The 27,481-nt window shown below is 39.7% G+C and overlaps 1 protein-coding gene across 1 annotated transcript in view; it reads left to right on the top strand.

The window, feature by feature from the left end:
* Positions 1-26,889, top strand: part of LOC136858251 (uncharacterized) — a 195,695-nt gene extending 168,806 nt beyond the window's left edge. Inside the window, exons 2-4 of the mRNA XM_067137652.2 lie at positions 10,782-10,929; positions 21,308-21,456; positions 25,245-26,889. Coding sequence (XP_066993753.1) covers positions 10,782-10,929; positions 21,308-21,456; positions 25,245-25,945 — 998 coding nt within the window. The 3' untranslated portion in view covers positions 25,946-26,889. The remainder of the gene's footprint in view (positions 1-10,781; positions 10,930-21,307; positions 21,457-25,244) is intronic.
* Positions 26,890-27,481: the final 592 nt, after the last annotated feature.

The raw sequence follows: 27,481 nt of genomic DNA, 5'->3' as shown, positions 1-27,481 counted from the left end.
TTTTTTTTTTTTTTTTTTGCTATTGGTTTGTTTGTGTCAACCCACGGAGAATCGGCTTAATAAAATTTCTCCAAACTCAATATTTAAGTTCAGTGATAGCCGAGATATGCATTAGACTCTCTCTATATATTATTTGATTAGTATAGAGGGACATAGCGTTATTAAGGGGGACAAAACCGAAAATGCCAAATTTCCCCCTTAATATGATTTATTTCGGAAATCTGAGATTAATAAAAGTTGTGTAAAATAAAATTTCCGATCTTTCATGATTTTTTTTTACCGTGAGAGGGATAATAACGGAGATATTTTCAATTATAAAACTGATAGTCCACAACCCATTTCCAATCATGCGACCGGGTCAGGAATGGAATGAATAAAACCCCCATCCAGCGGCGAGGATGGGAACTGTGTCGGCTGCCGAAGCCTGTCGCACTCCTCTGGGACAATGATTAATGTCTACTAGATGAAATTAAATTATATTGGAGAGTGTTGCTGGAATGAAAGATGGCAGGGAAAACTGGAGTATCCGGAGAAAAACCTGGCTCGACTCCGCTTTGTCCAGCATAAATCTCACATGAAGTGACCGGGATTTGAACCATGGAACCCAGCAGTGAGAGGCCGGCGCGCTGCGGCCTGAGCCACGGAGGCTCTTTTCTTTCCTGTTAATTATATATTTTCAAAATTTATTTCTTCTTTCTGTCATAGCAGGTTGTCATAAGATAAAGAAAACCAGAGACAAAAAGAATAGGACGTAAGAAGAACAATAAATGGTTCTCTCTCTGTAAATGTATAACCATCCACATTACAGATATTTCCTTTACTTGGAGACCATACAGATGATTTCTCAAGATCTGTATGGACCTTTCCAAAGCAAGAAGGGCCGCCTAGCTGCTTGTTGCTGGAAAGGAAATAAAAATAACAATTTTCGAGGAAGTTCACTGCATCGCCGACGACGGAAGTACAAGATTAGTTGACATCCTTGCAATTGTCAGTAACAACTAGTCAGGTTTTATTATCGACCCGACTATACGTTTTGAAGTTAATTCAGCAGTCCCTGCTCGTTGACCAAGAAAATAGAGGTATCTACAAACCTAAAGTGGAATACTTTATGAGAAAGTACTCCTTGAAGAATGTTACTGTTACCGTACTGATGATTGGCAGTCGTGGAAAAATTCCAATATCATTTCTAAATTTGTGTAGATTTTTTCCGCAAATGAAATATTGTTGAATCGTCATGGTAACGAACTAACCAACGATGGCGGTGGTTGTTGTCGTGATTGCTGCAACACCGTGTGGTTATCAGTCCCTATTCATCAGGAAGATAACGAAGATGACTATCGAAATAAGAAAAGGAACATGGAGGAAGGATCACTCGAAGAAGTGGGGGAAAATAAATCTTAATGGGGGATTGAAAGCTATAAATCGCCGAGCTGGAAGAAAATAAAATGTGATGGCCTACGATGTTCTAAGCTACTAACTAAAACGTTGTCTGTTCTGCTGCCAGTCATTACCGTTAGATGGCATTATTACTGCAGTTTCAAATAAATACTCGTCAGCGACGGCTAGTAGGCCTATATAATAAAATCGTCATTTTACTACTAATCTTATATTTGGTCTATTACAACGGACTGCACAAGTCCTGTTTGTATATTACCGTATCAGGGGAATACGACTAATTTAAACTAGTGTTTCACGTTGCCTTCCCCTTGGGATGCAGAGTAGGTTTAGGCTTACAACTGGCCAGGCTGATCCGTGTTCCGACAGCTCTGCACTCCAACCGAGCAGAGGGGTGGCCACGGCTCTACGCCTCTGTATTCGGAAGACGGAGAGGGGCTGGTCCCCATTGTCAGTTGTCCTGAGAATGGTTTTCCGTGGTTTTCCGTTCTCCCGCACTAAGGCGAATGCTGGGACAGTTCCTAGAATATGCCACGGCCGCCAACCCCCTCACCTTCACCACACATCCCCATCATCACCACAAATCTCCTGGCCTGAGAGATGGCGTCACCATCTATTAAGAAGCCTGTCTCCCTCTTCAGGAGAAGGAATGAAAACAATTTAGTAGAAGTAGTTACAGTGAGTAGGGTAAGCTTGAACAGCAGCTCTACATTCGGGAGGCGGAGGGGCTAGCTGTCACCGTCGGTTGTACTGAGAATGGTTTTCCGTGGTTTTCCATTCTCCTGTACTAAGGCGAATGCCGAGATAGTTCCAGTGACTAGTTTTGGCTAGCCTTGCAGCTCTACATTCGGAAAGTGGAGGGGTTGGTTCCCACCGTCGGCTGTGCTGAGAATGGTTTTCCATTCTCCTGCACTAAGGTGAATGCCGGGACAGTTCCTATTTTAGGTCCCGGCGGCACCCACTTTACCCTCTCCGAAAATTCACACAACTGCCACGAATCTCCCTGGCCTGAGAGTTGACGTTACCGTCTAGAAGCCCGCCGTATCATTTCCGGGTACCCCCTCCCCCAAACCCCACTCCTTAACTGACAGTGCTTCATTTTGTCGCATTAAAATGACGAAATGGAGAAAGGCGATATTTATATTTACAACGTGAAGTACTTGATATAAAAACAGTCCAGATCGATTTGTATCATTCGCAGAATAATAACAGAACTGCTGCATACCTTACTGTACAGTCGTTCGCGCTGGATAATGGACAATGGAAGTATTCTGAAGTCGAGGTCTAGGACCTTTTTCATTTTTTACTATTAGCTTTACGTCGCACTGACACAGACAGGTCTCACGGCGATGATAGGATAGGACTCATTTAGGACTGGAAAGGAAGCAACCGTGGCATTAATTAAGGTACAGTCCGAGCATTTGCCTGATGTGAAAATGGGAAACCGGAAAACTATCTTCCGGGCTGCTAAAGTGAGTTTCGAACTCACGAATGCAGCCTCACAGCTACATGACGCAAACTACGTAGCCAATTTGCTCGGTCTCTAGGACTGATAATCAAGTTGTTTTGCTTCTGACTACAGTGAATGTAAACTCCACTAGTAAAATGTGTTCTCTTGGTTTAGTCAGGATATTGATCAGATCACCATTGTCCAGGACTGAAGATTCCTTTTTTCTTAATATGACATATCTACGTTTTTTAACTGACTCTTAATATCTTCGACTCACTGCTGGAAACTTATTTTTTTTATCCATGGACGTTAATATATAATAAAATACATTACCTCGTATTTCTTCAAACATTGGTTCAGCTTCTCCGTGTGACCCTCTTGCCGCCTCGCCAGTCTTTACGAAGGCACCGTGACATAACTTGCCTTTCACAATCGTAAAACAAACGGTGGAATGGAGTTTTAAATATACGAGTCAGTGTCAGAGGTCGTGTCTAATAAATCACTTAATAGACCTGTAATAAAGTTAGCCCTTAAGCGGGGACCTGCACCTTTAACCATTAAGATATAGGCTACGTTACAGATTTTTCTTCTTTCTTTTCTCAGCAATAGAATGCACTATTGATATAAAATTTGGTACAGCGAACACAAAACTATGTCCTGATATACCGATGTATTTACGTACAGTGTGAACTTGGAGATATTATAAAGGAGGCCATCTATAACCTACAAATTAAATTATAATTTTATCTGTACACTTCAACACTATGCCTAATACTTCGTTTTTATTAGGTACACAAGTCGAAAGTGGGTTCAGTTCAGTTTCTGTTTGTTTGTTTGCTTGCTAATGTTTGCTTGTTTTTTGTTTGTTTGCATATGCTTGTTTGTTTGTTTGTTACATCGCGGGAAAATGGATGGACTTAATTTCTCGATATTCGCTATTTAAGTTCAAGGATTGCCGGAGTCTGCACTAGGCTATATATTGCTTGATTGGTATACAGAGACGTTTTTGCATTTGCCTCAACGTGCAGGCCAGAGAAAAATTTACCTTTCACCGAATTCTCAGTCACATTTACGAGTGTGATTGTGAGGTACGTCTGGTGCTGAGTAATGGCATTCGGAGCACGACTGGTGCGTCTGGATGTTATTGGGGTAATCCCAGAAATGGGATTATAAATAAAGGGTACCGATCTCTGCACATGGTTATGAAAGTGTTTAGGGGTTGTAGTAAGGATGTAAAGGAGAGGGCATATAAGTCTCTGGTAAGACCCCAACTAGAGTATGGTTCCAGTGTATGGGACCCTCACCAAGATTACTTGATTCAAGAACTGGAAAAAATCCAAAGAAAAGCAGCTCGATTTGTTCTGGGTGATTTCCGACGAAAGAGTAGCGTTACAAAAATGTTGCAAAGTTTGGGCTGGGAAGACTTGGGAGAAAGGAGACGAGCTGCTCGACTAAGTGGTATGTTCCGAGCTGTCAGCGAAGAGATGGCGTGGAATGACATTAGTAGACGAATAACTTTGAGTGGCGTCTTTAAAAGTAGGAAAGATCACAATATGAAGATAAGTTGGAATTCAAGAGGACAAACTGGGGTAAATATTCATTTGTAGGAAGGGGAGTTAGGGATTGCAATAACTTACAAAGGGAGATGTTCCATAAATTTCCAATTTCTTTGAAATCATTTAAGAAAAGGCTAGGAAAAGAACAGATAGGGTATCTACCACCTGGGCGACTGTCCTAAATGCAGATCAGTATTGATTGAACATGAAAGGTCCTGCTCTTAGGGTTGGTCTTGCTGTTATAATGATTTCTGGCACACTGAGGAAAGCATTGACAAACTACCTCATGACTTGTACGCCCCATTGTGCTGCCACCAGTGGTTTTTACAGCTTCCTCACAACCACATAAACTTGGGTGATACCAGGATCCAACTAGCCTCCCTTCTGACCGATGACTTAACTGATAGATACGCAGTGACGTAGCAATACTTAGAGGACCAAAACAGGAAATGCCAAATTTCTCCGTTCATGGTATCTATATCGATACTTGAACTAGTTCGGCCACGAATAAAGTGAAGCTCTTGTAATGTTGTAGGTAGTAAAATGCTAAATTTGTACTGTTGCTTGTATGCCTACTCGTGTAAATTGTTGGTATGAATAAGTGGGAATGAATTACAAAGTAATTTATTATAATAATAATAATGTTATTTGTTTTACGTCCCACTAACTGCTTTCTGAGGTCTTCGGAGACGCCGAGGTGCCGGAATTTAGTCCCGCAGGAGTTCTTTTACGTGCCAGTAAATCTACCGACACGGGGCTGTCGTATTTGAGCACCTTCAAATACCACCGGTCTGAGCCAGAAAGTTGGGGTTAGAAGGCCAGCGCCTTAACCGTCTGAGCCACTCAGCCCGGCAAAGTAATTTATTAATAAATCATGTAGGATAATTCATATTTTAGCTTAAGCTGAGTTATTCTGTTCTAACTAATGTCCTAGAACCCAAGAATATCTTCAATTCGTTCCTGATACTACCTATGTAGAACAAATACGAAAAAAGTTTCATGAGGACGACTGGTTTGTAAACGGCAAACATTGTTGGTCTGCAGCCAAGGGTGATAAATAATAAAGAAGGAAATTCGTGTTACGTTAGCTTCTTCAGAGTTACATCAGCTTTCTCATGCTCACTGTGTGAAGGACACTGATATATAATGTGGTTCCCATGACACCTTTCACAGGGAATTGTAGTGAGATGCCGACAGAGTGTCTCTGTTTTACGGTACTTAAACCTCCAAATGAAAAACGATTGCGAGGCATTGTGCACTACATAATACGCTTAAGACCGTACAGAATCTCGATATGGAACTTTTATGACATGATAAAATGTGTTATTATATTTTGTAAAAACATTGCATTAAAGTGTTTAAAGTTTGCTTAGTGAGTAACATTATTTTCTTAATAGTTCCCCTCCTGTGTAAAATGGCTGGAATTAATTTGAATACTACTATACTAAATCATTATTTGTTTGTCGTCGGGCTGAGTCGCTCAGACGGTAGAGCGCTGACCCCATGATGGCAGGTTCGATCCGAGCTCACAAGGGAACTGTTCGGGTTGGGCCAGACCCGTTGTAATGAAACCTGGTATGATGATCAACTAAGACATTATAAAGTTTATGGTAATAGTCTATTCTGCCGTAAAATAATAATTTGCTTAAAATAACTTATATTAATGTGCTACTGCCCATCTCCCTAGTGTAACGCTATTAACTCCCGTTCTGGAAAGTCCAGACTCCATACCCGATACTGCCAAAAATTTGCTGGTCCATGGTCTGGGGGTAGTGTGCCTGCCTCTCAGCCGGGCGCCCCTGGTTCGATTTCCGGTCAAGTCAGGGATTTTTTTACCTGGATCTGATGGCTGGTTCGGGGTCCATTCAGCCTACGTGATTACAAATGAGGAGCTATCTGGTGGTGAGATTCTATAAAGGCAAGAATAACGACCGAGAGGATTCGTCGTACTGACTATGTGTCACCTCGTAATTCGGGATGACCAGCGGTCGCTTGGTAGCCCATCAGTGCTATAGTGCCGTGGGGGTTTTACTGCAGTTTTAAATGAAACGTGGTGGATCGAAAACATCGATTGCAATGAAACAAGGCCAGGATGATGAATTAAGATATCAGAACATTGTTGTTACATGTCTGAATGAGTGATTCTGAACATTAATCCGGGAGTTTCATTGTTTGTGCTGATAAAAGATTATATTAATAGCATACATGTTTATATATACTGTAGATAACATAACCAAGATTTCATACTACACACTATTTTAGCTTCCATTATAAACGATACAGAAGTATTAAAACACTAATATTTTGACATATTCAAACTGTACGTGTTAGCAAAATAGGTTTGTAGAGCATTACATTCTGTTCGTGTTGTCAAAATCTCTTTTTGTTATCAAGTGCATAGGCTATGTAACTTTAAAATAGAACTGTCGGTATATTTCTACAGTGCATACGCAAGGGCTCTGTTGTCAACTAACTACTCCGAACCGCCCAGCTATTTTTCATTGTCGGGCTTAGTAGCTCAGGCGGTAGAACGCTGGACTTCTGAGCTCAAGTTGGAGGGTTCGATCCCGGCTCAGACCGGTGGTATTTGAAGGTGCTCAAATACTCCAGTCTGGTGTCGATAGATTTACAGGTAAATTAAAGAACTCCTGTGGGGAAAAAATCCGGCACCTAGATGTCTCCGAAAACCGTAGTTAGTGGGACGTAAAACCAATAACATTAATGTTATTAGTTTAGAAATTAACTGTAACACTGCCTTTGATTTTAAAGCAAAACGATTATTGCCATTAAATTTAGGATATGTTAATTGATCGTTCACCCAAGTTTCGGTGAAATCTGACTGGTGTAATCCAAACAGTTCCCTCGTAGGTCCGGTAGTATTTGAAGGTGCTCAAGGTGCTCGGTGTTGATATTATCCTCGGACTTCCGACCAGTGCCACCTACCTAACACTCTTAGTTTCTGGGCTATTCCATTTACAGTGTGTCATTTTGCACTGGCTGAATGTCTTCCGGCTCAGAGCGTCCCGAATTCGAATCCCTGCTGAGTAAGGAATTGTAGCAGCGTCTGGTTAATTCCTTCAACTCGGGAGCTGGACGTTAGTCTCTCACTACATACCAGCTCAGAAACACGAATAGTGAATACATCCCTCCACATAGGGTTCGCAAGAAAGGTATTCATCCGTAAAAAGTGCCAAATCCCGATGTAGGACACAGTTCGCACCCGTGATTCCACCAGGGTATGGAAAGATTGGAACAAGAAGAAGATATCAATCAATCACTACTGATCTGCATTTAGGGCAGTCGCCCAGGTGGCAGATTCCCTATCTGTTGTTTTCCTAGCCTTTTCTTAAATGATTGCAAAGAAATTGGAATTGCCCTCGGCCTTATTTGCCCTCCCTCCACCTCTACATGCTTCTGCAATTAATCTGAATTCATTTCTTTTGTAGGGTGAGTGAACTCGACAAATTTCACCATTATCGGTCCTTAATTGGTCCGTATTGATTCTTAACAATGATGTACAACGGGTGATTGTTTAAACAATCACTCGTTGTACATTAAGCTGCCTCTGTGGATCAGCGGTAGAGTGTCGGCCTCCGGATCCCGGCAGAGGTAGTCGGATTTTTGAAGGGCGGAAAAAAGTCCATTCGACACTCCATGTCGTACGATGTCGGCATGTAAAAGATCTCTGGTGACACATTTGGTGTTTACCCGACAAAATTCATTAAATCTCAGCCATAGACGCCCAAGAGAGTTTCGGTTTACTCGGTGTGCCACCTAGTGGGGGCCTAGAGAAAAACGGAACGTCGAAATTGACGAGCAGACAGCCAGATGGCGTCAAATTGGAATGTCTGCACACGGTAGCTGAGGCCATACGATTATTATTATTATTGGTTGAGTGAACCTCAGAACTATGTTCCTCTCCAGAACTGGTAGTCATATTTCGTCCGGCTCCGTGGTTAAATGGTTAGCATGCTTGCCTTTCGTCACAGGTGTCCCGGGTTCGATTCGCAGCAGCGTCGGGAATTTTAGACATAATTGGTTAATTCCCCTCGCACGGGGCTGGGAGTATGTGTGTACTTCATAATAATTTCATCCTCATCACGGCGCGCAGATCGCCTACGGGCGTTAAATCAAAAAGACCTGCACCAGGCCTCTCCGGAGGCCACACGCCATTATTATTAGTCATATTTCTATATTTTTAGACTTACCGACAAGGAAAAGAATCCACGTCATTCTGGGTAGAACGAGTAGGCCTACGCATTTTCTGTTTCTGTCTCTAGAAATTAAATTTATCGCTAGCTATCGGCATGTGGCTGTTTCGAACGAGTTCTTGTTAGAAATCGTGCCTGTATTTGACACTAAATCTTATCTCTTCAATTACTGAAATTGGAAACGATTACACGATTGATTGAATTTCTCTCCAGAGTACCCTCAATCATCGTCCTTCTCAACTTTTAAAATTACATTCATATTTAAGGCAGTCTCAAATACATCTTTTTCTGTTGGACCGTAGGGAATAGCTTAGGAGGAGTTAGTCAGTAATTCATGCCAACTTACATATTATGCTTGTAATATTGTTTAGTTCTTGTCTAAATGAACTAATGGATTTCGGCGTCAATATGAAAGGATATAACAGAAAAAGATTTTGAAGTTGCTCTTGAAATTGATTTTAATGGCCGCCTTTAGAGTTTCCAAATATTTACCTCATGTTTGAGAATCTATAAAAAAGAACTCTTAATTCCATTATGCATTCAACACACTGGGATGGCTGGCAGCAAAAATAAAATATTATTTATCACTCTTGTTGATTTATATACGCCCCGGCACGGAGTCGTTCTGCATCATAATGCCCCAAACTACAAAACACACCCGTCGTTGTGTAGACGTGATAAGGTTGCGATATTCAACAAACATGGCTAGTCCAGTTCTCGTATTCTTCTTCAATATTTGAGGGTGTATTGCGGGAATAATAATCGACAGTTTCGGCTGATAATTCTTCAGTTGTCCTGTATATCCACCAATAAAACATGAAATGTAACGGTACATAAGAAATACATCACATCGACGTGATAACTGAGTGACACTGTCGCTGACTTCTCACCAAGGGGGACGCGGTCCGAATTCCAGTTGATGCACGTTATAGACATGATATTCAGAGTCAAGTAAAACCACTACCTTTCAATCCATCAGTCAATCACTACTGATCTGCATTTAGGGCAGTCACCCAGGTGGCAGATTCCCTATCTGTTGTTTTCCTAGCCTTTTCTTAAATGATCGCAAAGAAATTGGAAAATTATTGAACATCTCCCTTGGTAAGTTATTCCAATCCCTAACTCCCCTTCCTATAAACGAATATTTGCCCCAATTTGTCCTCTTGAATTCCAACTTTATCTTCATATTGTAATCTTCCTACTTTTAAAGACACCACTCAAACTTATTCGTCTACTGATGTCCTCCCACGTCGTCTCTCCACTGACAGTTCGGAACATACCACTTAATCAAGCAACTCGTCTCCTTTCTCCCAAGTCTTCCCAGCCCAAAATTTGCAACATTTTTGTAACGCTACTCCTTTGTCGGAAATCACTCAGAACAAATCGAGCTGCTTTTCTTTGGATTTTTTCCAGTTCTTGAATCAGGTAATCCTGGTGAGGGTCCCATACACTGGAACCATACTCTAGTTGGGGTCTTACCAGAGACTTATATGCCCTCTCCTTTACATCCTTACTAAAACCAAACCCCATGGCACTGCAGCCCTTGAAGGGGCTTGGCCTACCAAGCGACCGCTGCTCAGCCCGAAGGCTTGCAGATTACGAGGTGTCGTGTGGTCAGCACGATGAATCCTCTCGGCCGTTATTCTTAGCTTTCTAGACCGGTTACATCCTTACTACAACCCCTTATATTAACACCTAAGTACTTACAATGATGTTGATTAGGATCAACAAGAAACAGCTCATCGTGATAATGAGATGTCTGCTAATGACATTAATCATTCGAATAGTCGGCGTCTAGATTCCAACATCGTTGCCTCAAACGCAGCGGAGGTAGTCGGACTTTTGATGGACGGAGGAAAAGTCATTCGATACTCCATGTCGTACGATGTCAATATGTAAGATATCTCTGGTGTCACATTTAGAGTTTTACTACAAAATTAACTAAAACTTGGCCATAGATCGCCAAACAGAAATGTAGTTTCTACGTGAGTGTTGATATTTTGATCATAGCCAACATGTTACAGAAATCGCTAAAGAAAGGCTTACTTCTTATGGCAACGATGACTGTTATATTGTTTAGTAACTTTCATTTTTCTGGTTTTCTTTCTTCGTTGTATTTGTGGAGTTAGTGTGCTTCTCATTATAAGTCTTGCATGTTATTTGTTGCAGGTGACATACACTGCTTCTGCAATCTCCCAGTATGTGTTACCACCAGCTACATGTGCAAGTCAGAGGGCAGTGGCTGTTTCTCAGACTTTATGGATTACAGTATGGATGTATACAAAGCTAGGCATGGATGCCTTGAGTTACTATCTAGGTAAGGAACTGTAGTGTCAAAGTGTTGCATGAAAAGCTGGGGCTTGCGTAGGTAATAACTATACTCTTTAGTCAGATCATTACTATGAACACTTTTTAAAAATTAAAGTACTAAGGAATTAAAGCAAAACCATCTCCGTACAGGCTTCAAGGCTTTTGTTGGGCCTTGGATGCTAGTGCTTAATATTTTTCTGTCTAGGGACTGCATTGATGTAGTTGTGGACTGCTACTATGGAATCGCACTGACCAGGATATGACTTGCACCCCTTAGGGGGTGGTTAACAAAATAATATCTTTAGTTCTCCGATGTCCAAGGCCTATGGTGTCGCAATTATCTATTTTACTGATCAGTGGATTTTTGCTCTCTTTGAGCGCGTCATAAAATTCATTAGCAGTCCTGCGAATGCTATGGTGGATGGGGTTTAGCTGATATTGCTCGTGCTAGTTGTCATTTGAAGTGTACCACTCCGCACGAGTCAGGCGGCGCAGCGCACGGTTCGGGACGCGCTGTACCTTTAACAGGTGCGACTTGGCTGCAGTACCACAAACAGGGCTGGCATACTCAAGTATTGGACTAATAGTCGATTTGTAAAAGTAGGAGTCGGTTTTCTATAGAAAGCCCATTGTCGGCTCTAACCATCGGTAGTAATTTAATTAGGCGCACATTTTTCTGCGATATAATACAAGAAATATGATCACTGTACGTTAGTCCTCTGTATAGGGGGTGACACCTAGATATTTACTTTTCTTAGTCCACCTGATGACTTCGCCGCAAAACACCAAGGGCTCTGGGTTTGTGGGGAGGGGGGTTGTATTAACTAGCGTAGCGCTACTCTTGCCTACGTTAATGTTCTCTCTCCAATTCTCTAACCAGTGTTAGAGAGTGGAGAGCGCGTTTTGGAGGTGAAGTGCCTGCCTCGAGACAGAAGATATCGCCGTGTCTTCCGCGTAAAAATGCAATTCTGCATGCGTTGGATTTTGGCATATCCGACATAAAAAGATTGAAAATCGTGTGTGAGATAACACTACCCTGCGGGACAGCCGTCTCTATAGGGCGCGTGTCCGACAGAGCCTTACCAACCTGCACCTGCAGCTAGGAAGCTCATCACTCTTTAATTTAAAAATAAGTCCGTGGTGCCAAACCTTGCCGAACTCATGTGCAATGTCAAGAAAGCAGACGCCTGTGTGTCTGCGATCATTGTAGTTCTGAGTAATTTCCTCAGTGAGGCGGGTCAGCTGATGATTTACGGAATGGCCACACCTAAAACAGAACTGCTCGTCGTTCATTAAGTTACCGGTACGGTTGTAAGGAAGAGAGTCTCGAAATGTTTGGATATGTAGAAGGGAAATAGGGCAGTAGTTGTATGGGAACGTCTTGTCTTTTAAGGGCTTAGGGATCATAATTACTTTTGCAATTTTCCAGCAGGTCGGGAAATGACCAAACTGGAAAATGGCATTGAAAAGTTTAGTCAGGCATGCCAGGGCCTTCTTCGACAGGTTTTTGAGAAAAGCAGCTGACACGCTATCAAGATCAGGCGATTTTCTATTCTCGAGTATCTTAATGGCGGCGAACGGTTCGGAAGGCATGAGTGGAAAGTACTATAAAAGGTTCCACTATACATAACCTAACTCTGTGCTTAAAGTTGTGCTCAGTTCACCCGGTTGAACACGGGTTTGATTCCTCGTCAAGAAGTTGAAAAATAAATTTCCACTTCTGGAGTGGCACATGGCTCTGAGGATCTCTCAGCTTATACCAAAAATGAGTATCAGGTTAATTCCTGGGGGCAAAGGCGACCGGACTTAGAGCTAACTATATCCTACGTAGTTCATTAAGTTACCGGTACGGTTGTAAGGAAGAGAGTCTCGAAATGTTTGGATATGTAGAAGGGAAATAGGGCAGTAGTTTTATGGGAACGTCTTGTCTTTTAAGGGCTTAGGGATCATAATTACTTTTGCAATTTTCCAGCAGGTCGGGAAATGACCAAACTGGAAAGCCTTTACTGACTTCTCTGAGGATCTTAGATGGATGACTAAGAAATATTTTCCATATTTTATAACACATTTTATGATTATTTATATTAAGAATTTGACATGGAGATAATAATTAGCAATTTGCAGTTTTTTAGTTGATAATGTGAAAATGAGTTTTCTTCCATCTCATATGTATTATTTTCTGTTTATATTTTAAAAACTGTTTAGGCGATAGGAAAGCTTTCTGATATTCTCATTGCCACATGTCCGTATATTCTCTGGATATACTGTACAGATGTATTAAATTATTGTTGTAGATGGAAGAATTAATTTAAATTTGAGATGCCTTATCTTAGTATTATTTTTCTTTATTAATAACTGATCCTTTGTACGCTATTCCTTTGCATGATTATCAAGCATGGTATATAAATTTATATTTGGTATACCGTACGAACAATAAAGAATTGGTAATATTTCACTCATAACCACGAATTAACTTGAAAGGAGTAGGCCTAGGGTGAAATTGGTCAAAATGTGACATTTTCAATTATTATCCTTTAATAATGATCTCTCCTGAACAATTTGATGCATTATTTGTCGAAATGTACTTGGAAGTGTACTTTTTATTATTTCAAAGTTAATTGTGCAAATATATCTGATACAATTGAATTGTTATGCATTGACTTACTTAAATATCTCTATATCTGGAAATATTCAGTCTAGAAGGCTGTGTGCTACACTGAGTACTGGAAAGCCAACCATATGATAAAAATACAGATTTCAAAAATTGAATGTATGGGCCACATTCAAAAACGGATGGGAACATGCCTTCAAAAATTGAAGCGGACAGAAGGAAAAGAGAAGTTATTAAATGGAAAGACTCTAAATGGTAAATGAAGACTTTCAGATAAAAACATCGATGAACTCCAGCATTATTATGGAATGGCAATAAGAAACAACATGTTTGAAAGAGGAGTGTGTGCCACATTCTTCCACAAATCATCCACTGATATTACCCTTATACAGGGTCTTTGTCCACGTGGTGCCGATTCATTGTGCAAGTACTGCAAGCTCAGGCAGCAGGTACAGAGGAAAAAATTAGGTACAAAAGCAGCATATCATCTGCAGTGATGGAAGCTATTAAATCGGTGTATGGGTAAACTCATCTTGACCTCCTTTCAAATGTCTCCATGGTCGAATGCAAAACCCAAATGAGTCTTTCAGTAATGTCATTTGGACCTGCATACCAAAAATGTATTTGTAGAAATGAAAACTCTATATTTGGGTGTTTTTGATGCTGTGATAACATTTAATGATAGTAACGAGCTGCATCACCTGACGGCCATGTTACGACTTTCTGTACTGTCTTTCGAGTAGCGTCCTCTGATGATTGTCCTTGCCCTTCCTGTTCTCCTTTCCTTTGCTGACGGTCTTCTGATGTTGGTGTTAGCAGACTTTCCAATTCTGTTGAGCCTGTCTTTGTCATCATTTGTGCTGTTTCAGCTGGAGGAGGATTTGGAGCTACTTTTTTGTGTCCCCAGGTATTAGTTGTTGGCCTTGTTTTACGTTCCAGAACATTCACTACCGTTTCTTCGATGGCTTTGGTCATATCTTTGGACAGGAATGTCATTATAGCTTCAAGCTTCTTTGTTAGCTGGTTTAAGATGCTATTTTCCCTATTTGGTTCTGAGATTTCCGATTTGCATGTATCACAGATCCATGAGAGTCTACATTTAGCGTGTTTCATGATTTCAAACTCGCCATTAGTGAGTTTTGCACACTCTTTGTGGTACCATGTGGCGCGTAAGACTACAGAGCCAGACACATCAAGGAAGGAAGAACCAAGAGATGTCCTTATAGAAGACTCTTTTAAAGAAACGGAAATAATAGACGCAACAGGGACCCGGGGGCCATCGAGAAGAATTAGAAGAGAACAACACTTCAATCAAGCAAGAGAGAAAACGAGTACCTATGAAAGACATGATATCATCGGGACAAAACAAAAAACAGGTGAACTGCAAGCAGCAGAAAAAATGGCATGGATGTACATAGGAAGACTAAGAGATAATGCCAGCAAGGAACTCATTAAAGAATACATTAAAACGAACGGAATACAGGGAAACATAGAGTGCGAGGAGCTCCAAACAACGGGGATAAGTAAGGCTTTCAAAGTCGGCATACCATTCAAGAATCGAGCCGATATCGAACGATCTGACTTCTGGCCTGAACGGGTTATCGTTAGACGATTTCATTTTCGTGCCAAACACAACAGAATGTTCAGTGCTATCTAATCCAGAATCACTACAAGAATTGAATGTACTCTTATGGAATGTGGAAGGACTATTGAGCTTGGCGACAACAATCTCAGATGAAATGTTCTTGCAATACCATATTATAATTATGACAGAGACGTTTCTAAAGACAGAATACAACCTGAGAGACCGATATTCACTAAATGTTTTTGCAGAACAGGGACAATTAGGAAGGCCAAGTGGTGGCATAGCGTGCTACTTGGATAAGAGTTTAGCTCCATTTAGGACACCTCACAAAACCAGAAACTTATTACTAGTACAGACTCAAATTTGTTGGATAATCGCTGTCTATTTCCAACCTGAATACACTGGCAGGGAGATAATAGATGCACTTGGATCTGCACTCTGCAAAATCAACAAAAATAGCACCGTTATCGTGGCTGGTGATATGAACTGTCCAATAGACATACCTACTTCAAAAACTGCAAGCGTCTTGGAATATATGGAGGAAGAGGGCTTCTCTTTAATAAATCAGAAAGAAAATAAAACATACATATGTCATAATGGATCAAGCACAATTGATTTAGTTTTTACAAATATGAAAAACATCAAGTCAGTGACTCAAAAGATAAGAAACACGGCGGACAGAAAGCATCTACCGGTCGAAACAAGAATAAAACTGTGCAAGGAAGCACAACAAGAAGCACCGATCACCAGGAGGTTAAGGCGAAAGCTATCAAAGGGGAAAGTGGACCCTGAGTTGAAACAACAAATATCTGAGCACATTCGGCGAGGACACCTTAACAGTGGAACAGCTGGTATAGAGCAGGTAATAAGAAGTGCGGCATCGCCTGTCCTTCCTACAGCGAGAAAGGCAAAGCTTTGGTTCAATAAAGCATGTTATGCGGCTCGGCGTAAGGCTCTGGATGCTTTACACATAGCAAGGAGTGAACCATCGGAGATAAACTGCATGAAGTATGCGGAACTACGAAGAATCTATAAACGCCTAGTGAGGGAAGCAAAGAAAGAGCATCACCAAAAAGAAGAAAGTGAACTGATACGTGAAGCAGAACAGAACCCATATAAACCGCTAAATGCACGGCAACCAACATTTCCTAGAAGCATTTCAACAGATGTTTGGGAGGAGCATCTACGCAAAGTAGTTCAAGATAGAGAAACACGCCCTGAGCTGGAAATGACAAGTGATGTCACGAACGTCGAACCTTTTACGGAGGAAGAAGTAGCGGAGGTCATAACAAGTATCCGGAACAACGAATCAAGTGGACCCGACTCTGTATACGGTGAGCATATTAAAGAAATATGGCCTGAAATGAAAGATGAAATAATCAATCTTCTTAACAGGTGCCTAGAGCAAAGCAATATTCCGGACAGTTGGAGGAAATCTACAGTCAAAATGTTATACAAAGGGAAAGGAGACACTGGGGATCCTAACTCATACAGAGGAATCGCCCTGGAATGCACGATGTTCAAGTTACTGACTAAATTACTATGAAAGAGGCTTACAAACATAATAGACCTGAAATTACCTGAGGAACAGTTCGGTTTCAGGAAAAATAGAAGCACAATCCAAGCCATTACCTGCCTACTCAACGACATACAGACTACCTTTTCAAATCCAGGACAAAAACTACATGCAATATTTATAGATTACACGAAAGCTTTCGATTCAATCAGTCGGAAATTAATAATAGAGAAACTACAGCAATTGGTTGGAAGAGAGAACTATCTATTGCGAATTATTCAAAACATACTTCACGACAACAGCATAATCATCAGTGACGGTATAAATATCTCACGACCAATTCATCAAACAAACGGGGTACTCCAAGGAGATTCACTGAGCCCTCTGCTCTTCTTTGCAGCAACAGCTGACGTAGTTCAAGCAATATCATCAGAAAAGGTACGCCTGTATATCTATGCAGATGATATGGTAATAACATCAACAGACCAGGTAGAATTGCAGATTGCCTTCGATCAACTGGTGCAATGGACAAAGGAAAATGAACTACAAATTAACGAAAAAAAAGACTGTGTCCATGAGCTTCAGAAAAGGGGAACCACAGGCCGCTTTCTTCTACCAAGAAAAGAAACTAACAGCAGTGTCACACTTCAAATATCTCGGCATGACCTTACAAACACGTGGCATCATATTCAGAAAACACATAGAAGACAAAACAAACACGGCTATCAAGGCGATGAATGACATAAAACTCATCAATAGACTATCAATTAGAACAGCAATGAAATTATTCAAAATTAAAATCACTCCTATCATAACATATGGACTAGAATTAATTTGGATACACTGCACACAGAGAAATCTGGAACAGATTGAGAAAGTGAAAGCCACTTTTCTGAAATAAATATTATGCCTTTCCAAATTCACACCCTCTCGTCTCGCCTACGAGCTCACCAGGGAGCCTTTCTTCATTGAGGAACTATGACTACAGCTACTTTTGCCAGCAACTCCTGCATATAAAGGCCTCATGGAAGTGCTTTGGAAAAAGAAAAATGAAATATGGTCAGAGTTCTGCGCTACAGACGCTATGATCTACAGCGATTGGCAACAAGGGAACTATGAGCTGAGACATTTAGTGGCACGCTACGCCGTTCATGGCTTCCACTTCAAGGTGTGCATGACCAGCAAATATCACGATCCAGACGTCACCTGTGTGTGTGCTTTGTGCAACAGAAGCTGTGATCGATATCACGCAATGATATGCAGTGAAAGGAAGTGCTCATTGAAAATGCTTTGCAGTGAGGGACTATCCTAATAACTATTGTTAACTATTTGTTGTTTTTATTTCCTGCACATTGTGCGCTTTTCCTCTTTATTATTTAATGATAGTAACAAGGGAAGAATTAGGGTACTAGAGCAACTTGGTTTCACTTCAAGAGCCAACACACTGCAAGCCTTCCAGCAAATGGATCAATTTAGGATCATGAAAGCCCAAAGTGCAGCAGAAGAAATAACTAAAGAAGCAAGAGGCAGGAAAAGAAGGAAGCTTCTAGGCTTACAGGGTGATCAAGAAAAAGATCCAGACAACTTGATTTCTTGAAAATGACTGTTTTAAACATATGTGACCCATTATCTCGGGAACAGTAATTACAGAGATATATACCGAATTTTACACTGTGTTACCACTTAGTATACTAGCTATTTAGCTACCAAAACATTTCAACCTCGAATGGTTTCTTACTTTCAGGAGAAAAATTAGACATTTTAAAGAAAAAATTAATGTAATTTTAAAAATTCATTATTAATTAATTATTTGTCTGTATGTTCTGATTCTGGTTCAGTAGTCAGAAAAGCTGTACTACAATACTTCCTAAAAATATATTATCAAAGATTCTGAGATAATGCAATGGGTCATCAGTATTGCATTTAGAACACTGTAGATATAGGGCGTACTTACTCCCCTTCAGTTGCTGGGTGTAATAAATGAGTGCTCGCCAAGTTTTTCTATGCAGATAGACGTCTTTCTCTAGGATCTGTTGCCACACAAACCTTGGAACTTCAACATGCCATTTTATTTCATCAACCCATTTCTTTCTTAGTTTTTCCCTTCATTTCTTGCCCACAAATTCCTTTTCTTGTTTTCTGGTGGTCCATTCTTTTTACTCGTATTCAACTAGGATGTTTAATAGTCTAAATTGAACACCATTTTATTGTTACTATTTCCTCCTGTTTGGTTTTCAATTATTGTTAACTGAATGAGATATATTTTACTTTATTCTTATAATTGTTGTGTTGTTTAGGTCAACAGTCCATAGACTGGTTTGATGCAGTTCTCCATGCCACTGTATATTGTGCTAAACTTTTAATTTCTACATAACTACTATATTCTACACTTATCTGTTTGTCATATTCTTGTCTTGATCTATCCCAGTTGTTATTACTGCCTGCACCTCTCTCAAAAAATAACTGAACAAGTCGTGGATGTCTCAAGGTGTGTCCTATCATTCCATCTCTTTTTCTGGTCAAATTTTATCAAATAGTTCTCTTCTCGTTTAGTATTTCTCTAATCGTGATCTGATCTTCCATCTTACCTTCAGCATTCTAGGTCACCAAAGCTCAGTTGGTAGAGCAACTGATGCAAGCATTCTTCTGTAACACCACATTTCAAAAGCTTCCATTCTTTTCTCTCTGAGCTAGTTATTGTCTGTGTTTCACTTATATACAATGCCATACTCCAGATAAGTCTTCTAAAAAAATCTTTCTGATTTGTATATCATTGTTGAATCTCAGAAGATTTCTTTTCTAATAAGAGGCCTTCTTGCTTGTGCTAGTCTGCATTTTATGTCGTCTTTACTTCTGCCATCATTAGTTATTCTGCTACCCAAGTAACAATATTCTTGTATTTCTTTATGACTTCATTTTCTAATGTAATATTTCCTGGGCCACCTGTCCTCATTAGACTGAATTCCATTACTTTTGTTTTGGATTTATTTATTTTTATCCTGCACTCTTTCCCCAAGACTGTGTCCATACCATTCAGCAGTTTCTCCAGACTCTGCAGACTCAGATAAAATAATCATATTATCAGCAAATCTCAGAGATGCGATTTCCTCCCCTTGGATTGTGCTTCCTTTTCCAAATTCTTCTCTGATGTCCTTTATTGTCTGTTCTATATGAACATTGAAAAGGTGAGGGGACAAAATGCAGCCCTGCCTCACTCCTTGTTTTCTGTAGCCCTTGATTCGTATCACTGCAGATGGACTTTATTACTGATTGTAAACAATCCTTTTTTTTTTTTTTTTTGCCAATCGCCTTCAGGATCTCAGATAACTTGGTCCAATCAATGTTATCGAATTCCATGTATATGAACATGTCTTAATTCAGTCCTTTAAAATCAGATGTGAAATCAAAATTGCTTCACATGTTCCTCCATCTCTTCTGAAGCCAAATTAATCATACCTTACATCATCTTCAAATTGTTCCTCCAATCTTATGATAGTAATAAATGTTACAATTTTGTAAGCATGAGATAGACCGCCTGGTGGCTGTGATCGTTACGGTGCTGAAGTCTAAACGGTCTAACACCGTGTAACCACGGTATCTCTTTAATCGTGATCCGATCTACCATCTCACCTTCAGCATTCTATGCCACCATATCTCAGTTGGTAGAGCAACCGACGCGAGCATTCTAGGTCATTTGAGTCCCATTGGTCGAACAGATTTTCACCGTCACAGTGTTGGCCGGCAGAGTAGGGGAGGTGGTGGTATCCAATTTCTAATCACTAGATTGCGTGCCAAAAGCCTGGATTAAATTCAAAACCTCTCTGCAGTGCTCATATGGAGTGAGGGCATATGACGCTGTTGATGGTGATTCGTCCATCAGATGGCGACGTTAAGCCTTGAGCAGACCCCTTCGTGCTATTCGGCACCGGGTTTCACCCTCTCCCTACCATCATGTATCACGTCATTCATTTCATCTCATTAACTCCTCTGATGAGGTTGACGTCAGGAAGTGTATCCGGTCATAAAAACCCGCCACGACAGATTCATCTCGCTTCATACCCGACCCTGTATAGAAATGGGACAAGGGTTGGACTAACAAACCTTTGTAAGCATGAGATACCAAAATAACGGGTGTGGTAGTTGTCAGCTTGTCAGCTATTTCTTTCCTGGGAACAGGTATAACAACATTCTATTTAAAATCAGAGAGAACATTTCCTATACAATATCATTCATCTTAATGGAATAATCTCACCCTCACCTTTTTAATGTTCATATAGAACGGACAGTGAAGGACATCAGAGAAGAATTTGGAAAAGGAAGCACAGTCCAAGGAGAGGAAATCAAATCCCTGAGATTTGCTGATATATTGTTATTTTAGGCAGTCGGTAATTCTGAGGGTATATCATTAATTCCAGGTGCCCTGTTCCTCTTTAGGTCACACAATGCACTGCTGAATTCTGACCTCAAAATTGGGTCTTCCATTTCACCAGATAAACAGCCTCTTATACAGCTTTAAATATTTTTATTTTACTTGTTCACCCATATTCTTTTCCCTCTTTAATTGTGAAACTTGTATTGGTACTTCTTCATTTGTCCATGTTATAGAAAATCAACATTATTATTTCTGTTTTGTTTTGTTACTTCTTTACTGAAGTAAATAATGTATTTTACAGTGACAGACATGAGCAGTGCCACAATCAACCTGGTCCTGGAGGCAATGGCCATGGCCACCATAAATCTCTTCTTTTGTGTTGTCACAAAGACATGTGCAACCATGTAGACAGCCCAGACGTACGGTTGCGGTTCAATGATACCTTCATGGGTAAGTGTGTTGCTATAAAATTGTAAAATTCTAGTATGAACAGTGTTGTTTGGTCTTATGATGTATGGTGCCGACTGTTGTTCTAAGGTTAAGGGGCTGTTCATCTAGGTCTTCAACCATCTCATGATTGAATCTAATGAAATCTTAATGGAAGAGAAGAATCCATAAAAATTGTAATAATTCTTCATCTTCCTGGCCTGTTCCCCAATTTTCTTGGGGTCAGCACCTGTGTGAATGAAATGATTTGGCCCAGCTTTATGGCCGGATGCTCTTCCTGATCCATACCCTATTTGGAGGGATGTAATCACTATTGCATGTTTCTGTGAAGGTTGCTAGTATGTAGATGAAGAGAAGAGTATTGAGACAAGCACAAACACCCAGTCCCTGAACCAGAGGAACTAACCATATGCAGTTAAAATCCATGGCCTGGTCGGAATCGAATCCAGGTCCATATGAAATGAAGACTAATTTTATAAAATGGCTGTCTTGTCGACATTCTGTGTGGATTAGAACGCTGGGCTACCAAGAAAACGGACAAACAGAAACTCCATGTAGATGAGATAAGGATGAGGCCCATGGAGTGACCAGGCTGGACAGAATTTGGACTGATATCCTCCAAAAATTCTGGAAAATAACATCAGAGAAATTGATAGAACACAGTTTGAGATGACTTGGTCACCTGTAGCGATGACTGCAGGAATATGTGGTTCATAGAGTGAACTGGCTTATAGTAGATGGCCAACCAGGCCAAGGACAACCAAAGACTGCACAATAATTACCTATACTGTGGAGTCATAGCCAAATTAAAGGACCCTTCAATTGAGAAAAAGGAAACAAAGTTCCTTATGGAGACCTTAGGACTTAGGAAAGTGTCAGGAAGATTTACCATCCTCCTGTGGTCCATCAAGGAATTATGTGCAGAAATCGAAATGATCACTGCCATAATGAGAAAGAGGAGGTTGACCTTTTATGGACACCTGAACAGGGTGGGTGGATAAAATGCTTGTTCTCCAGGAGAAATAGGAAAACCCATCTCTGCTGGCTGACAGAGGATCACAAAGGTCTATAAAGCATTAAAAAACAGTAGAAATGAAGATAGACTTGCTTTCTTTGAAAGAAAGTTACAGAATTGCAGGGTAAACCTGAGAAACAACCTGCTAAGCTGTGGAACATCTTGGAGAAAGAATGACAGAGGACAAGCCTACGGTTAAAAAGGCTTTGTTGGGCATATTATGAAACTGGTGTACGCCTAAGAACCAAAAGTATCATGGAGTTTGTGTTTTGTTAGTTCACAGTTGGCTTGATCTGAGTGAGTGAGTGAGTGAATGAATGAATGTATGAATGAATAAATTAATTAATTCAAATGTGCTCCATAGTTGAACAGCCTGATTTGTTCTAGGTGATTTCCAACAAAAGAATAGTGTTTTAAAAATGTTGCAAACTTTGGGCTGGGAAGACTTGGGGGTAAGGAGATGAGCTGCTCGACTAAGTGGTATGTTCCAAGCTATAACTGGGGAGATAGCATGGAATGACATTAGTAGGTGAATAACCTTGAGTGGAGGTTTTAAAAGCAGGAAAGATCACAATATAAAGATAAAGCTGGAACTCAAGAGGACAAATTTGGGCAAATATTTGTTTATACAATAAAATTCCAACTTCTTTGAATCATTTAAAAAAAGACCAGGTAAAGATAGGGAATCTGCCATCTGGGTAACAGCCCAAAATATAGATCACTGGTGAATGATTGATATGTAATAACCAATAAAAAATAGTATAGTATAAGACATTATGGTGATAAAAAATACAGTAAAATTATTACCCAGTCACACCGATCATGAAACAGTCTTCATTTGTTCTACTGTAAGTGATTTAGATTGCAAGACATTGTTTTTCATTGCATTTTCATTTTCTGAAGTGACATCTATATTTGATTACCGGTACCTATTTTTTCATAAACTTTATAAACTTTTACTCATGGCTGTATGTGTTTCTATCTCATCCTTCCTCAGCAAATCTTTCTCTCTCTTCTTCCCTTCTTTTTTGTCTTCTAAATATTCAAACAAAGGAGAAGTTTATTTCTTCAAGAGCCTAAATGTGTCTAGTAAAGCAATTATATAACTGCATCCTGCACTTCTCAGAGAGTTATTCTGTAGATTGAACTAGGCAGAATGGTCTGGAGATCATAAATCCACTCCTTTCATGAGTTGAATCTCTTGGAGAATCTGAATGCCAGGGTAGTCAAAGTGGTGATGCTGATCACTAAGCCTGTTATTACTAATAATTTATCTAAATCATCATTGAGTGTATCAGTCAATAACTAACTTTCTGCCTTGAATTCAATCCTACTCTTTCAAGTTTACAGCCAATTTAAAATAATGGGTGATATTTGACTTTTGACCTGTTATGAAGGGAGTGATTTAGGTTGCAAGGCATTGTTGTTTTTCATTGCATTTTCATTTTTCACAAATAATCCTCACTCCAAGAACAGAAGGATGTAGTAATTGAATTTCCTTTGTTTTGACACATATTTGAATGAAATAAAAATAATAATAAAAATAATAAATAATGAAATTAAATGAAAACCTACAACCTCTTTTCCAGTCAGTGACCAGGTTAGGGATGGAATGAATGAAGCCCCCACCTTGCGGTGAGGATAGGAATTGTGCCGGCTGCCGAAGCCTGGCGCACTCCTCTGGGGCAATGATTAATGACTGACAGATGAAATGAAATGATATTAGAGAGTGTTGCTGGAATGAAAGATGACAGGGAAAACCAGAGTACCCGGAGAAAAACCTGTCCTGCCTTCGCTTTGTCCAGCACAAATCTCTCATGGAGTGATCGAGATTTGAACCACAGATTCCAGCGGTGAGAGGCCAATGAGCTGCCGCTTGAGCCACGGAGGCTACTAGATATTTATAATTATGTTAATTAGGTATCTTGAATGTAACAGGACATAGTGTCTTTATTCTAAATTTATATTTTGTCAGTTATCCTTTATTTTATTTTTTATATCCTTGTTTAATTTGACCCATGTTTAAAAAACTATAAAATAGAATCCAGAGAAACTTTGATAAAAAACTATCAGCAAACAAGTTTGTTTTAAGTCTTAACATTCTTACAACTTAACTCAATATTTAAGGGTTTGCTTGGAGTGTTGCTATCCTTTCAACTAATGTTAAAATCATTGTGCTAAAAGAATATTGGTAGCAGCCATGATCAAGCTGTAGTCACTAACTAGTTCAAAGGAGAAAGCTTTGATTACATTTATATCTTCCTTCCAAAAGGAAATTATCTGAATCTTGAACAGTTTTTAGAGCTGTATTTCTTTCTACACATGTGGCAAACCTTGTATGTGATGATTTTAACAAGATCAAAATACAGACCTATTATCTAGCCATAGATAATGGCTACTGAAACTAATGCTTCAGTGTACCGAGTCAGCCTGGTTGGTCTAATGCACACTTGTTTCAGACTGTCCATCTAGTAGGGCCTACTAGTTCTTAGATATTGCATCAATTATTACCATATTCCAAACTTCTGAAATTCAAGCTGCTGCTTCTGCTGCTACTACTAAACGATTTCACTAACTTTTCATAGCTGTCATTAGTCATTAGTCAAAAATAAAATGATATAAAATTTCATCCAATAGAATGGTAGTAATGGAGTTGCTATGTGAAATTATGTTCTTGAAAACATTTTTATGTTGCTGGTCACATGTACAATAGTGAATTTGTAATATATCTTGTATTTTTAAAATGATATAATTAAAAGCTATTTTACTCTTACAGGAACAGTGAATTCCAGTGAAGGTGCTCGACTGTACTTCAATGGAGCTCAAAATCCAGCAGCCAACTACAACAATGAAGTGTGGTTCAAAGCAGCTACTATTGCAGTTCCCATTTGTGGAATTGTAATTCTTTTTATTCTCATTGCCTTAGCAGTTAAAATGCTGCGTAAAGACAGTATTGAGCAGGGACTAATTCACAGTGGCAAACATAACAGTATGTTCCCTCATACTGGCCATGCCATGGGACTTGGTGGCAGTAGGAAACCAGTTCATGATCATTTGCACTTCCATCGAAATGCTGAAATGTCTTCCAAGAAAGTGCCTCTCCTACTTCAACACCATAATGAAGCAACAACTACTAATCATGGACCTGGTGTAACACTGGTGCCTCCTATCTCAAGACTTCAGTTTGAAAAGAATGAAGCTAATGCCAAGCTCAACTTTGCAGGCAATTCTGGTTCTCAGAGGAGCCAGCATAATGATTATACTTTGCTAGTCCATCCACAGAATCAGAATTCACAAAATTCAAACATTCGTAAAGCTAATAACGCTAATAGTAATAATTTGTATCGAAATGTGAATCTTGCCGTTGTTGTTCCTACTCCTCAGTCATTTCCTGTGGATGGAAAGCTGTATGACAAACAGCCACTAACTTCGGTTGTGTCATGGGGCAGTGCATCAGATTCAGCAAGTCATGTATAGCATATACTTGAACTCTTGTCATCTTTTGTTACTTTCTTGTAATATAGTGAAGGCTTTTCTAGATACATAAATATTCCTGCCAAAGTAATTAAACAGTGTCTGTATTGGACCAATTATTGGGAAGATTCAAGTCATCATCCCTGGAAGAATGCCATCCTTATTACAGGAATATTTTTGTGTTATTTGTACTGATTCAAGTGCTTTATTCATGTGTTGTTGTTTGGTAGGAATCCATAGAATTAAAAAAAAAATCCTAGTCATCCTGAGAGTCAGGAAGGCTCTTGTTCACACTGCTTCTATAAGACTCCCATGCTCAAAATGGTTGTATACGCCCTATTATGTATAGAACTGCGAAGGCAATCACCATGTATACTCAAACTGGTGATCCCGTCTGTTGTACCTACTAAACTCAGTAGTCAAGAAAACAATGACATCAAGAAATTTACTTTGTCATTGCTGTGATTGTTGGTTGAAAATGATCCCTGTGAACAGTGTCATTCTTTTTCTATAGATTCTAACAACCTTCTCTGGTATCATATGATTTTTTTATCACTCCTCTCCACAAACCTCTCCTCTCTCTTTTTCATGGATGGAGGAATTGCATTTCTGATCATCAGTTTTCCCTGTTTCTGCCATATATCTGTTGCTTTATCTGTCTGTCTGGCTGTCCATACAGGTAACATACTATAAATAAATTAATGACGAGTCAGGATAATAATTACATTATTACCATTTCATTATAACTGTCTAGCTGTGCCGAATTCTGTTCATACAGATAACATACTAAACATAATTACAGAGGCAAACATTGTTTCCATTTCATTCTATTAACTTTCTAGCTTTGTCAAATCCTTTGTATATACTATGAATATTCTTGTTCTCTGTGTACATGCCAATATCATCTGAAAACGATTGTCTCTCAACCTGGGCTATGCTTGACCTGATTTCTGAGAGGCCAAAGTGAGACACATTTTAATTGAGTGGCTGTCCGCCTTCGTAGCATAACGGTTAGTGTTATTAGCTGCCGTCCTCGGGGGCCCGGGTTCGATTCCCGGTACTGCCAGGAAATTAAAACTGACAGGAGGGCTGGTGTGTGGTTGGAATGGTACATGCAGCTCACCTCCATTGGGGGTGTGCCTGATAAGAGCTGCACCACCTCAGGATGAGGACACGAGTTTATTTATTGAGTGGCTATATTAAGAACTAAATATTAAAAAATATACTACTTATTATTACACAAAAAACACTAACTTAGTTCTTTCCTTATATTTATGACATATTATAAAAATGTTATGTAGTGGCAAACAGAGGTGATATTCTGCAAGAATATACCATATTTAGTACAGTTTCACTTAACATGGTACCTTTTATTTTTTAGCTTAAAATACATGAGTCCCTTAATCTGTTCATAAAACTTTTCACAGATTAGACCACTTTCAGTTCTGGCATTGTCTTCATTGTTTCATTCCTCAGTTGAGACTTGTTTGCGGTCCAAAAATTATTTATCAAACTGAATACTCGTTCTCCAGCAACATT

This window comes from Anabrus simplex, chromosome 1, assembly GCF_040414725.1.
Source record: "Anabrus simplex isolate iqAnaSimp1 chromosome 1, ASM4041472v1, whole genome shotgun sequence".
Lineage (NCBI taxonomy): Eukaryota > Metazoa > Arthropoda > Insecta > Orthoptera > Tettigoniidae > Anabrus > Anabrus simplex.
The sequence above is the reverse complement of the archived record's forward strand: the minus strand, read 5'-3'. Positions and strand labels throughout refer to the sequence as shown.